This window comes from Vulpes lagopus, chromosome 2 (genome assembly GCF_018345385.1).
Source record: "Vulpes lagopus strain Blue_001 chromosome 2, ASM1834538v1, whole genome shotgun sequence".
Taxonomy (NCBI): domain Eukaryota; kingdom Metazoa; phylum Chordata; class Mammalia; order Carnivora; family Canidae; genus Vulpes; species Vulpes lagopus.
The window spans coordinates 171878222-171890735 of record NC_054825.1 but is presented as its reverse complement, the minus strand read 5'-3'; the positions used below and the strand labels follow the sequence as shown (position 1 = coordinate 171890735).

The following is a 12514-nucleotide window of genomic DNA, read 5'->3' as shown; positions in this document are numbered from 1 at the left end:
TCAAAGTCCTAAGAGTCAAAATGCAATGAGACTCAAAAACTGGTCCCCTTTCAAGAGCCTACAATGTCTGAATGGGAAATATTTAACATAACCTGAGGAACCAATGCCACATATTCACTAACGAAGCCTCTTCAGAGCTGGCAGATGTTACCTTTATTATCTCACAGAAATATAGCTTGAGGCAGGCATTGCTAAATTTTAATACAAACCAATAACAAATTGCTCCTTGTCCTCTCAGAGCCAACATTTCTTCATTCTGAAAATGAAGATTGTTGTGTTTGACCTAGAATTTAGGATCTACAACCCCCTAATTCTGGGCTACTCTGCACGAGCCAACTCAGTGTCTAAGAGTTATTTCATTAGTGCAATGCAGCTCGAAATTGTCCATAAAAGCCTTTGCAACCTGACAGAAGAATCGATGAAGTCTTTCTGCATCTGGAAGCCCTACATAGCATCTGCATAAAAGAAACGTCTTTTAAATTTCTGTTTGCAAAGCTGTGTATCACTTGAGCAATACCTTCCCAAGTTTAAGATGAACATCAGTCTCTGAAGAAAGTGATGTTAAAGACTTGAGTTTTATACAGCCCCCAGGCACATGCTGACTTTCCATTCCTTCAGTCATTGGCTACATGACCTAGAGCAAGTTACTCCATCTCTCAGAACCTCTCTTTCCTCACTGTCGAGACTGCATGAGTCAATTCCTGGCAGAGAGAAGTGCTACCTTTGTTCCCATTTACATTCTATACACACTTTTGGAAAGGAAGTGAGAGTATTTTTCTTTATTTTTTTTTTTTTAAATTATGTTTTTTTTTTTTTTAATTTTTTATTTATTTATGATAGTCACAGAGAGAGAGAGAGGCAGAGACACAGGCGGAGGGAGAAGCAGGCTCCATGCACTGGGAGCCTGATGTGGGATTCGATCCCGGGTCTCCAGGATTGCGCCCTGGGCCAAAGGCAGGCGCCAAACCGCTGCGCCACCCAGGGATCCCAGTATTTTTCTTTATTAACGGAGAAAGTCAGAACCAAAATTTAGCTCACTTGGTACGTGAGAAAAAAGAGCCATGGATCAGCCTTTCTTAGCACCAAACACGAAGAGTTTTAATAAAGACAAAGCTAAAACCTCAAACTCCTTGGGCTTTCAGATTAAGCTTTCCTCCAGAGGCAGTCAGTTTGAGGACAGTCTCACTAGAATGTCTTTAGCCTGGATCCTGTGACTCACTCACAAGGACAATGAAGGAAGAGGCCCATATCAAGATCCCTATCCTGGAGGCTCCTAGTCCAAGACCAGGGACAATTCTCTCCAAAACCCTTAGAACCCAGGGCCCCCACTTTTCACTCTCACACTATAGGAAAGATCAAGAAAGCTTAATAATTAAAAGCAAGGACTCTGGAGCCAAAACGCCTAGGTTCGAGACCCCATTCTATCACTAATTAACTGCCTGAACTTGGGCAAGTAATTTTAATCTTTCTATGCCCACAGTCACACACAATCAAGCCTGTGGTCTCATAAACACATAAAAGTTCTCACCCGGTCACACACATACATGGTATATGGTCCCACAAATTCACATGTAATGTCAAATACCTATGCAGTGGCAGTAACGCAAAGACAGAGATGATGACACACAATTACTCCAACAGGGAGATTGTTCCACACAATGTCACACAGAGTGTGAACCACACAAAGTCACACACCCTGTCATCATTACTCATACAAATGTATACCTGCTGAGATAAGATGGACACGGGTACACAAGCACACCTGCTGTCACACACATTCAAACACTGTACTATCTACAGAGACAAGTGGTCAAACGCAATCACCCACATTCAAACAGCGACACACACAATGTCACACCCGCAGTCTCTCTCAAACGCATACACAGTAACACAGTTGTACCTGCAGAGAAACACAGTTTTATACCCGAGACATATAGTCTCACATAAGCACACACGCGGTGACACACAAGATCACATTCTGTCACACGGCGGCCTCTCACGTAGCCCCAGAGGCACCCACCCTGGTCCCATCCCTGTCCCTGCCGGTGCCCCCGAAGCCCGGCCCTGACCTCTGGCGCCCGCGCGCAGCCAGGCCCAACTCACCTCCCGGCGCCCCGGGCTGTGGAAAGCCGCCCAGACACTCGAGACCCGCGACGTCCCCCTCCCCCAGAATCCCCCGCAGGGCGAAGCAGAGCAAGGACTGAGGCGCGCGGGACCCCGAGTTCTGCTGGGGAAACATCCAGCTGGACTGGAAGCTGCTCAGGTTTTCCTTCCGACCCCGGGAACCACGAGTCCCAGAGTGCTTTGCGCCGCCGCCTTCTTTGCTGAACTACATTTCCCAGAGGACCCTCAAGGCCCGCCTCGACTCCGCGCCTGCGCAGGCGGCCGCGACCGGGGCGTGTGAGTACCGAGCTGGCTGCTCTCGTAGTAGGTCTTGAGCGCTCAAGTGGCCGTGCGCGGCTGTGTGTGAGCAAACCGTGAGGCTCCGCGTGTCCGTGACTCTTATTGAATGCTCAGGTGTGACGATCTGTGTGTGACCGTCGCTGCACACGTTTGTGCCTGCGCACCACGGGGCAAAGATTTCTGTCCCGTGCAGTGAGCTTCTGTACTTAAGATCATGTCCCGTGATTCTGGGTCGTTGCGTGACGCCGAGGATGTGAGAGTGTTTGTGGGTTTGCGAGAGGTATTAGACTGACTTTGGGCAGCCATTGCTTTGTGTTCTTTCCCCAGAGGTCGAAGGATTTTACCTACGACACGTGGTGGGGCTGTATTTGTTTCTGGGCTTCCCCGCAGTGTGGAGCCGGTGGGAGAGGTTTCACCATCCCTCAGCCCCGGCAGTGGGCCGGGTCACTGTTACCTTCGCTTTTAGATCCCTTCTCTACTTGGACCCAGTGTAATATCGCGGAAGGGTAATTAGATTCCGTTTGTTGGGAAGACGCTCGTTTGCCCCCAAGCTCTTCATAATATTGATAATCTGCTGGAGCTCTGGGGGTTCTCTAGGTGTTGCTCCCACCTTTTCTCTATACAACTTCAGTTAGTGCCCAGCTTCAAGAAAACTACCCACCGTCAGGAGGACAGCCATGTGAGCCCCTGAATGATGTGAAAGAAAACCAGACCTGAACAGTAGTTAAAAGAGGTTGAAATATATATATATATATTTTATTCGGGAACAATTGCAATAGGGGAGAAGAAACTTCAGCAAAGAATTGGGTTCAGTTCCAAATGCAGCAAAAACTAGTAGGGTTTACATGCAAGGAACAAATCGGTGGGGGTGAGAGGGGTAGTCCATGGATAGAAAATTAAGTGTCAAGGGTAGGGGGAAATTCTTGCTAGACTGACCAACAGAATTCTTGCTGAGGGCAGTCCAAGGTGATCAGATATGGCCTGGATGCATAAGGGATTTAATTAGATATTGAGAGTGGTCAGCTATCAAGGGCTCTGGCTAAACTGAGTTGACAAAATTCTTGCTAAAACTGGGTAATGCAAAGACAGACACTGAAACCGCAAGAATATAGCGCCTAGTTGAGAAGAGGATGCAGAGAAGCCTAACTAAAATTTGATCAAGGAGAAGGTATTTGACAGTTAAAATTCTGAACAAAGCAATATTCTTCCCCATCCCCAGACCCTGGAAGATCTAAAAGGTGCCCTGAAAAAAATAAATAAAAATAAAAGGTGCCCTGAAGTCAGGATCTTGGTAGTGGTATGTGGATACAAGGGGGACGTTCTTGAAATGAAAACCAATCTTTGGAGAATAATCCCTCCAATCCCCTCCCCACAAAGAGATGTCTAATAGCTAAAGCCTGAGAGTCTTAGACAAATGGAGTCTGGCTAATAAGGCTGATGTGATTTGCTGTTTATTCTGTGAAATTGGGCATTGTTACTTTCAGAATAAGGCAAGCACTTTTTTTTAAGGCTCTACAAACATTTAAAGGTGGGGTCGCTTAATGGGGAAATGTACTAGGTAAGTGTTCTTTGGATGATAATTATGGTTTGCTTCTTGACATCAAACAGCCCTTCCCTGGATTTGATTATCAGTGAAGGTTAGAGATCGTCTTGGACATTTCATGGACTAAAAAGCTAGAAATTTAAGACAGTCCATTCTTAACTGGCATAGTACACTTTCAGCGAAACTTTGAATGTGTACGACTATCTCTTCACATGTCAGTAATTGATCATAGGAATATTTTTGTCCTTTGCTTATTCTTTTTCTCTCATGCCACCAAGTCCAACACTGTTTTGAGTCTAGTCATCTCTGGTAGAGTAGGACAGTAGTCCTCAAAGTATGCCAATTGGGTAAGTGGTTGTGCCGCTAAAACAAATTCTGGTAGGACTATATGTCCATCAGGATATAGTCAAAAAGGCAGAACTACACTGGCATTTTCAAACAGAATATTTAATTACAGGAAATTGTATAATGTTGAATGAATGAAAGAGCAAAAAGGGGACAGATTTGTAACTTCAAGAAACAGCTTACAGCACAGGACTTGAGGAAGAAAGGGGAAGGGATGGATTTACTAGAACTTAAGAGCTCTGAAAAGTAGTCTCAGCCTGGCTGTTAACTGGATTTAGTCATCTAGTGCTGGGAAAGCAAAAAGATTTTGCAGCCAAGCATAGCCCTCCTCTGCTGCTAGAGATAATGAAAGAACTGGAAAATAGAAAGTGAGTTCCTTTTCCATTTCTGCCTTCCATCCTCCCATTTATGCCTCCATTGGCAAACTATAAAAGAGGCAATGGAGACTGAGAAATGTCTTTGTCAGAGACCTAGCTCCAGTATCACAGAATAGAGAAAGGCATGTTTGAAACTGAAACAATGACAGGGAAATGATTGATATATGATCCTTTTTCAATTTGCTGGAAAGTAAGTTAATTCATATAATTTTCCAAGTTTATTTTTCTTCTCAGAAACTTTAACAATGTTAGCAATTCTTACAAGAGAATTCTATTATATGAGCAAAAAATGGTGCATATTTTATAACAAAGTATCTTAATAAAAAAAGCAATTCAAATTCTGAAATAGCTATCATCTAGTTTAATATGTAGTTATTTGGAGGAACTCATTTTTTACCTATCTTGTAACTTTGATAATAAATATAGATTTATACATTTTCTTTTTTTATTTTTAAGATTTTATTTATTTATTCATTAAGACACAGCTAGAGAGAGAGGCAGAGACACAGGCAGAGGGAGAAGCAGGCTCCATGCAGGGAGCCCCACATGGGACTCGATCCCGGGTCTCTAGGATCATGCCCTGGGCTGAAGGCGGCACTATACCGCTAAGCCACTCGGGCTGCCCAAATTTATACATTTTCTAACTTTGTGTTGTCTAATGCAAATATTTCATGGTGAATCACTAACTGTACCCATGACTTAACAGTTCTCATTATCTTAACAAGTGTAAGAATAAGAATCATGGTATGTGATTTTTTATTTATTTTTCTGGTATGTGATTTTTTAAAATAAATTATTAGGTATATTAATTATCTCTTTTTTTAAGATTTATTTACTTATTTATTTATGAGAGAGAGAGAGAGAGAGAGAGGGGCAGAGACACAGGAGGAGGGAGAAGCAGGCTCCATGCCGGGAGCCCAATGTGGGACTCCATGTGGGACTGGATCCCGGGACTCAATCCCGGGACTCCAGGATCACACCCTGGGCCAAAGGCAGGCGCTAAACCACTGATCCACCCAGGGATCCCCTAATTATCTCTTTTTTAAATTGAGATATAACTGACATATATTATTTTCAGGAGTACAACATAATGATTCAATACTTGTGATATATTGTGAAATGATCACCCCAATGAATCTAATTGACATCCATCACTATACATCATAAAAGTTCTTTCAGGACACCTGGGTGGCTCAGCCATTGAGCGTCTCTGCCTTTGGCCCATGGCGCGATCCCAGAATCCTACGATCAAGGTCCACATTGGGCTTCCTGCATGGAGCCTGCTTCTCCCTCTGCCTATGTATGTCTCTGCCTCTCTCTCTCTCTCTCTGTCTCTCATGAATAAATAAATAAAATCTTTTTTTAAAAGTTTTTTTTTCTTGTGATGAGAACTTTTAACTCTTACCAACTTTCAAATATGCAATATAGTATTATTAACTATAGTCACTATGCTTTACATTACATCTCCATGATTTATTTTTTTTAAGATTTTATTTATTTATTCATGAGAGACACAGAGAGAGAGAGAGAGGCAGAGACACAGACAGAGGAGAAGCAGGCTCCATGCAGGAAGCCCGATGCCGGACTCAATCCTGGGACCCCAGGATCATGCCCTGGGCCAAGGGCAGGCTCCAAACCGCTGAGCCACCCAGGGATCCTCCATGATTTATTTTATAATTGGAAGTTTGTACCTTTTGACCCTCTTCACCTATTTCACCTATACCCCCTATCCCACCTCTGGCAACCACCAATCTGTTCTGTATCTTTGATGTGGGATTTTTTTTAACTTTTAATTTTTAAGAAATTTTTTTCAAAGCCCAGTGTGGGGCTTGACTCACAGCCCCAAGAGTTCCATGCTGTACTAAATGAGCTAGCTAGGCGCCCCTCTTTTGGTGAGCTTTTTTAGTTTCTTATTTGAAGGCAGTCATTCTGAATTAAGAATAAAATAAAATTGAGGGGACATGTGGTTACCTCAGTCAGTTGAGTCTGGCTCTTGGTTTCAGCTCAGGTCATGATCTCAGGGTCCTGGGACCAAGCCCTGTGTCAGGCTCTGTGTCAGTGCAGAGTTAGCTTAAGGATTCTCTCCCGCTGCCCCTCTCCCCACTTCTGAGTGCATGTCTGCACACATGCTCTCTCTCTCTCTCTCTCTCTCTCTCTCTCTCTAAAATAAATAAATAAAATGTTTAAAAATAAATAAAATTGGGAATGAAGAAACCAAGAATGATTTCTTGTCTTAGTTATTTTGATTGGTCACCCATATTCTTTACAATAGAATGTTCTTTTATAACCTTACTAGGGAAGGATAAAGCACAATTTTACCAGGGCTTACTCAGGACTGCTTATTGAGGCATTTGGAAGGAGTCCATAACCCACTATTAATGCTAGTGAAGAACCTCCTCACACCATAATTCATGAATGTCAAATCCAGATAAATAAAAAACCCATGGCCAATTTGTGGGGAAGAGAATTTACATTTAATGGCTAACTTCTAAGAACTGTATATAATTTCCTTTCTGTATGTTATTTCATTTGTTCTTCACAATACTCTAAATAAATATTCCTATTTAATTTTATGGTTGGGGGACTCAGAAATGTGACAGTTTATAAAAGTTCAGGTAGCTGGTATGAGATAGGAGTCAAACTTACTTCTCTTTAGGATCACATGTCTGTGATGGTACACCTTGGTACATCATTTACTAAACCTAATCTTCTTTTATCTGAGCAATCTTCTTTTATCTTCAACAAATGGTGCTGGGAAACCTGGACAGCCACATGCAAAATAATGAAACTGGACCACCTTCTTTCACCATAAACAAAAATAAGCTAAAAATGAATTAAATACCTAAATGTGAGACTTGAAACCATAAAATTCCTTGAAGAGAGCATAGGCAGTAATCTCTCTGACACAGCAACATTTTTCTAGATATGTCTCCTGAGGCAAGGGAAAGAAAAGCAAAAATAAACTATTGGGACTACATCAAAATATAAAGTTTCTGCATAGCAAAGGAAATGATCAACAAAACTAAAAGGCAACCAACAGAATGGGAGATGATATTTGCAAATGACATATCTGACAAAGGGTTAGTATCCAAAACGTATAAAAACTTATAAAACTCAACACCCAAAAACCAAATAATCCAACTAACAAATGAGAAGTCATGCATAGACATTTTTCCAAAGAAGACATACATATCTGTCAGAACGGCTAAAATCAACAACACAAGAAGCAACAGATATTGGAAGTGGGGAAATAGGAACCCATATTTAAGCATCTCACTCTTGGTTTCCGCTCAGGCCATGATCTCAGGGTTGTGGAAATGAGCCCCACATTGGGCTCTATGTTCAGTGCAGAGTCTGCTTAAGGCTGTCCCCAGCAAAATAAATAAATCTAAAAAAAAAACCTATCAGCCCTGGAATTTGGGGATTATTACTAGCAAAGGAAATGATCAACAAAGTCATTAATAGATTTTAGTTAGTATTGCCATCAGGAGGTGAGTCCTCCAACCTTTTCTTTTTTTCAAAATTGTTTTGGTTACTAGAGGAGCCTTGGAATTCCATAAATATGGGGACAATTTTTCCATTTCTCCAAAAAAAAAAAAAAAAGCCACTCTTGATAGGAATTGAAGTTAATCTTAGATCTCTTTGGGTAGTATTGGTATATTTATTATTATGACTATTTGAGAGAGCACAAGCAGGAGGATTAGAGGAAGAGGGAGAAGCAGGCTGCCCACTGAGCAGGGAGCCCAATGTGGGGCTCAATTCCAGGACCTTGAGATCATGACCTGAGCTGAAGGTAGACACTTAACCTCAGTCACCCAGGCGCCCCGTAAGGTTTCTAATGCATGACCAAAGGATGTCTCTATATTTATTTATTTAGTTTCAAGTTTCATTCAAATTCCAGTTGGTTAACAGATAGTGTTTTATTAGTTTCAGGAGTAGAATTTAGTGATCCATCACCTAATATAACACCCAGTGCTCATCACAAGTGCCCTAAGGTCTTCTTAAATTTTGTGGGTTTAAAGGTTTATTTTTTTTAATTTTGTAGTTTTAAGTGTACAAGTCTTTTACCTCCTTCATTAAGTTTATTCTTAGGTATTTTATTCTCTTTAATGTTAATGACATGGTTTCCCTACTCTCCTTTTCAGATGGTTCATTGCTGTTGTATGAAAATACAACTGACTTTTGTTTGTTGATCTTGTACTCTATAACTTTGCTCAATTTATTAGTAGTTTCTTTGTGAGTTCACTTGGATTTTCCATATATAGAATGTCTGCAAATAGAGATGGTTTTACTTATTTCTTTCCAATTGAAGTGTCTTTTATTCCTCTTTATTATCTACTTCTTTTGACTGTGGTTTCCAGTACTTGAATAGGACACTATTCACAAAACAAGAATACCAAGATGAAATGAAACAGTGAGTAAAGCAAATACTACCAAATAAGGCAAGTGCAAACAGTATTAAAAACAGACTAATTAGAAGTGCTGAATGGGACCTGAGGTTGCTCCATGGTTTTAAAAAAGAAAATCCATCAAGAAGAAATGTTATTAATTTCTATAGACCTAAATAAGATAGATTTGAAAGCTAAGCTTGATGGAAATACATGGAGAAAAGTTTCTTAACATGATCATAAATTTATTTATTATAGAAATGGAAGTGCTAAGTTTTTAAAAATAATTAAGGCTTATTCTGCTGGGGTGAATACAATGGTGTTTGTTCTATTAATATTACTTATATCTACATTTACATTACAAATCTAATTTTACATGTGTTAAACATAATATCATTAATAAAAAAACAGGAGAATGATGAGGTAACTATATATATAAAAACATCAAAGTTTGCAACCTTTTAATTTTGGTATAATATTGTTAAAATATATATATACATATGTTAAACAATTGCTTTTTAAGGTAATGTGAAAATTCATAGAACTTCATTAGATTTAAAACTAAACCTTATGAAATAAAATGGAAGAAATCACAAAATATATTGACTATAATGCAATAAAATTTTAAAAACTAAACACCGGGGCACGTGGGTGGCTCAATGGTTGAGCATCTGCCTTCAGCTCAGGTCGTGATTCCAGGGTCCGGGGATGGGAGTCCCGCGTGGGGCTGTCTATGGGGAGGCTGCTTCTTCCTACTGCCTATGTCTCTGCCTCTCTGTGTCTCTCATGAATAAATAAATGAAATCTTAAAAAAAAACTAAACAGTAGGGGATGGTAAAAATGAATACATCAAACTGACTTGACTTTCAGAAGAAAAAAGGAAAAGGTTAAAAAGCCTTAAATAAGATTAAATAAGTTTTAAAGAGCAATAAATAAAAATAAGCTTCAAGAGATTAGTAAATAATAACAGAAATTAACAAAATATAAAAAGATACATTGAAAAGGTGATTAAAAGAATAAAGCTTTTTTGATTAAAAAATAGAAAAATAATTCTCAAGAATATTCAGAATATGTCTATAGACACAGAGGAGATTAAGTAATTATATAACTTAGTTCTAGCAATAAATATTCCCCAAGAGTTCTGTGTTTTGTCTAGATAGAGCAGAATACTTCAGATTGTAGGTTTACATCTGTCAGTGGATATTAACAAGCATTTTCTCTGCATTTGTTTTATGTGGTAATTTTCTTCTACACGTAGTTTAAATTTGTTTAGTTTAAATTTGTTTTTTCAGTCTCTACACCCAACATGGGGCCTGAACTCACAAGCCCAAGATCACATACTCCATGACTAAGCTAGCCAGGTGCCCCATACCTAGTTTAAATTATATAAAGCATAGATGTTAATAGTATGTTAGATATTATAATGTGTGACTTTTTTTTCCTGGTGTTTAAATGTATGTGAAGTATTGTTTGCTGTGAGATATAGACCATAAACATCTAAACAGTTTTTATTTATTTTTTTGTAAACAGGCTCTACATTAAACATGAGGCTTGAACTCACAAGCCTGAGATCAAGAGTCACATGTTGTATGGACTGAGCCAGCCAGGCATCCCTAAACTTTTTAAAAATTTAAATTTTTAAAAATGATTATTTGTTTGTTTGTAGAGCAGGGGAGGGACAGAGGGAGAAGGAGAGAGAATCCCAAGCAAACCCTGCACTGAGTGTGCGGAGCCCAATGTGCAGCTTGATTGGGGGGGGGGGGGGTGTTAATCCTATGGCTCTGAAATCATGACCTGAGCCAAAACCAAGAGGTAGACACTTAATCAACTGAGCCACCCAAGGACCCCTAAAGATTTTCTTTCTTTTTTTTTTTTAAGATTTTATTTATTTATTCATAAAAGACACACAAAGAGAGAGAGAGAGAGAGAGAGAGAGAGAGAGAGAGGCAGAGACACAGTCAGAGGGAGAAGCAGGCCCCATGCCAGAAGCCTGATACGGGACTCGATCCTGGGACTCCAGGATCACACCCTGAGCCAAAGGCAGGCGCCAAACCACTGAGCCACCCAGGGATCCCAAGATTTTCATTTTTAAGTAATCTCTACACACAAGATGGGGCTCCACCTTACACCCCCCAGATCAAGAGTTGCATGCTATATTGACTGAGCCAGCCAGGCATCCCAAGACCATAAACATCCAGAAATGATGCAGTTAAAATGAAAAGTAAAGTGTTTCACATTCACTTGAGTTTGAATATTTTCCACCAAAAAATAACTACATAAATCAGTGAGAAGAGTGGCATTATTTTATAGTTTTGAAAATCTCTTTCATCCTAAGTGTAACAGAATACAGCTGGTATTTTATATGTGCTCTTGCATTTATTTATTTATTTATTTATTTATTTATTTACTTACTTACTTACTTACTTACTTACTTACTTACTTATTTATGAGAGTGGGGAAAAGGGTAGAGGGAGAGAGAATCCCAAGCATACTCCACACACAGCTGGAGCCTAACTTGGGGCTTGATCTCACAACCCTGAGGTCATGACCTGAGCTGGAATCAAGAGTTGGACACTTAACCAACTGAGCCACCCAGGTGCCCCTATGTGCTCTTTTTTTTTTTTTTTCCCCTATGTGCTCTTGCATTTAATCTGCTGAGATAAATAAAGAAAACCTGGCCTCATACATGCACAATTTAAAAATGAAGAAGTATTTAATGGTCTTTTCAGATATTTGTCAATATTATTCTTTAATACCACACCAAAAATCAACAAGTGGTAATTTCTTAAAGGTTACTGTAATGTGGAATCTGGCCTTTATCTCTCTGTCCTTTTTTTTTTTTTAAGATTGGTATTAATTTTAATTTTTTGTATTTTTTTAAGTAACCTCTATCCACAAAGTGGTCTTGAACTCACAACTCCAAGATCAAGAGCCACATGCTCCACTGACTAAATAAGCCAGCCTATACCCCTAGCCTCAGTCTCTTAAGTTAAAATCCATTTGTCTATCTTCTACTTTATAATATTGCCACAGATGATTTTGCACCATCACACAGTAATCATTTGGAAAATATTGGTTCAATGAGTTAGGCAGATCTTCCAAATACTGACATATTTCATTAGATGGTATTACAAAATCACATTCATTAGTAACATCAGCAATCTCATTACAAAAGACTAAGTATTAGAAAACTGTCAAGTTCATGGTGATAGATGCTTGTTTTTCAATATGTTAATTTTTAAAAATATTTTATTATTCATGAGAGACATAGAGAGAGAGAGAGGCAGAGACACAGGCAGGGAAGAAGCAGGATCCATGCAGGGAGCCCGATGTGGGACTTGATCCTGGGACTTCAGGATCACGTCCTGGGCCGAAGGCAGGCGTCAAACTGTCAAGTCACCCAGGGATCCCCTCAATACGCTAATTTTTTGTTTGAAAGTCAAATTAACAAAAATTAC

At 39.7% G+C, this 12514-nt stretch overlaps 1 protein-coding gene across 4 annotated transcripts in view; it reads right to left on the bottom strand.

Moving 5' to 3' along the window:
- Positions 1-2286, bottom strand: part of ZNF527 (zinc finger protein 527) — a 32127-nt gene extending 29841 nt beyond the window's left edge. Inside the window, exon 1 of one of the 4 annotated variants that reach the window (XM_041745871.1) lies at positions 2104-2286. In XM_041745871.1, the coding sequence (XP_041601805.1) occupies positions 2104-2239 (136 nt within the window). In that variant the 5' untranslated portion in view covers positions 2240-2286. The remainder of the gene's footprint in view (positions 1-2103) is intronic. The other 3 variants (XM_041745873.1, XM_041745875.1, XM_041745874.1) reach the window with 3 other exon arrangements.
- Positions 2287-12514: the final 10228 nt, after the last annotated feature.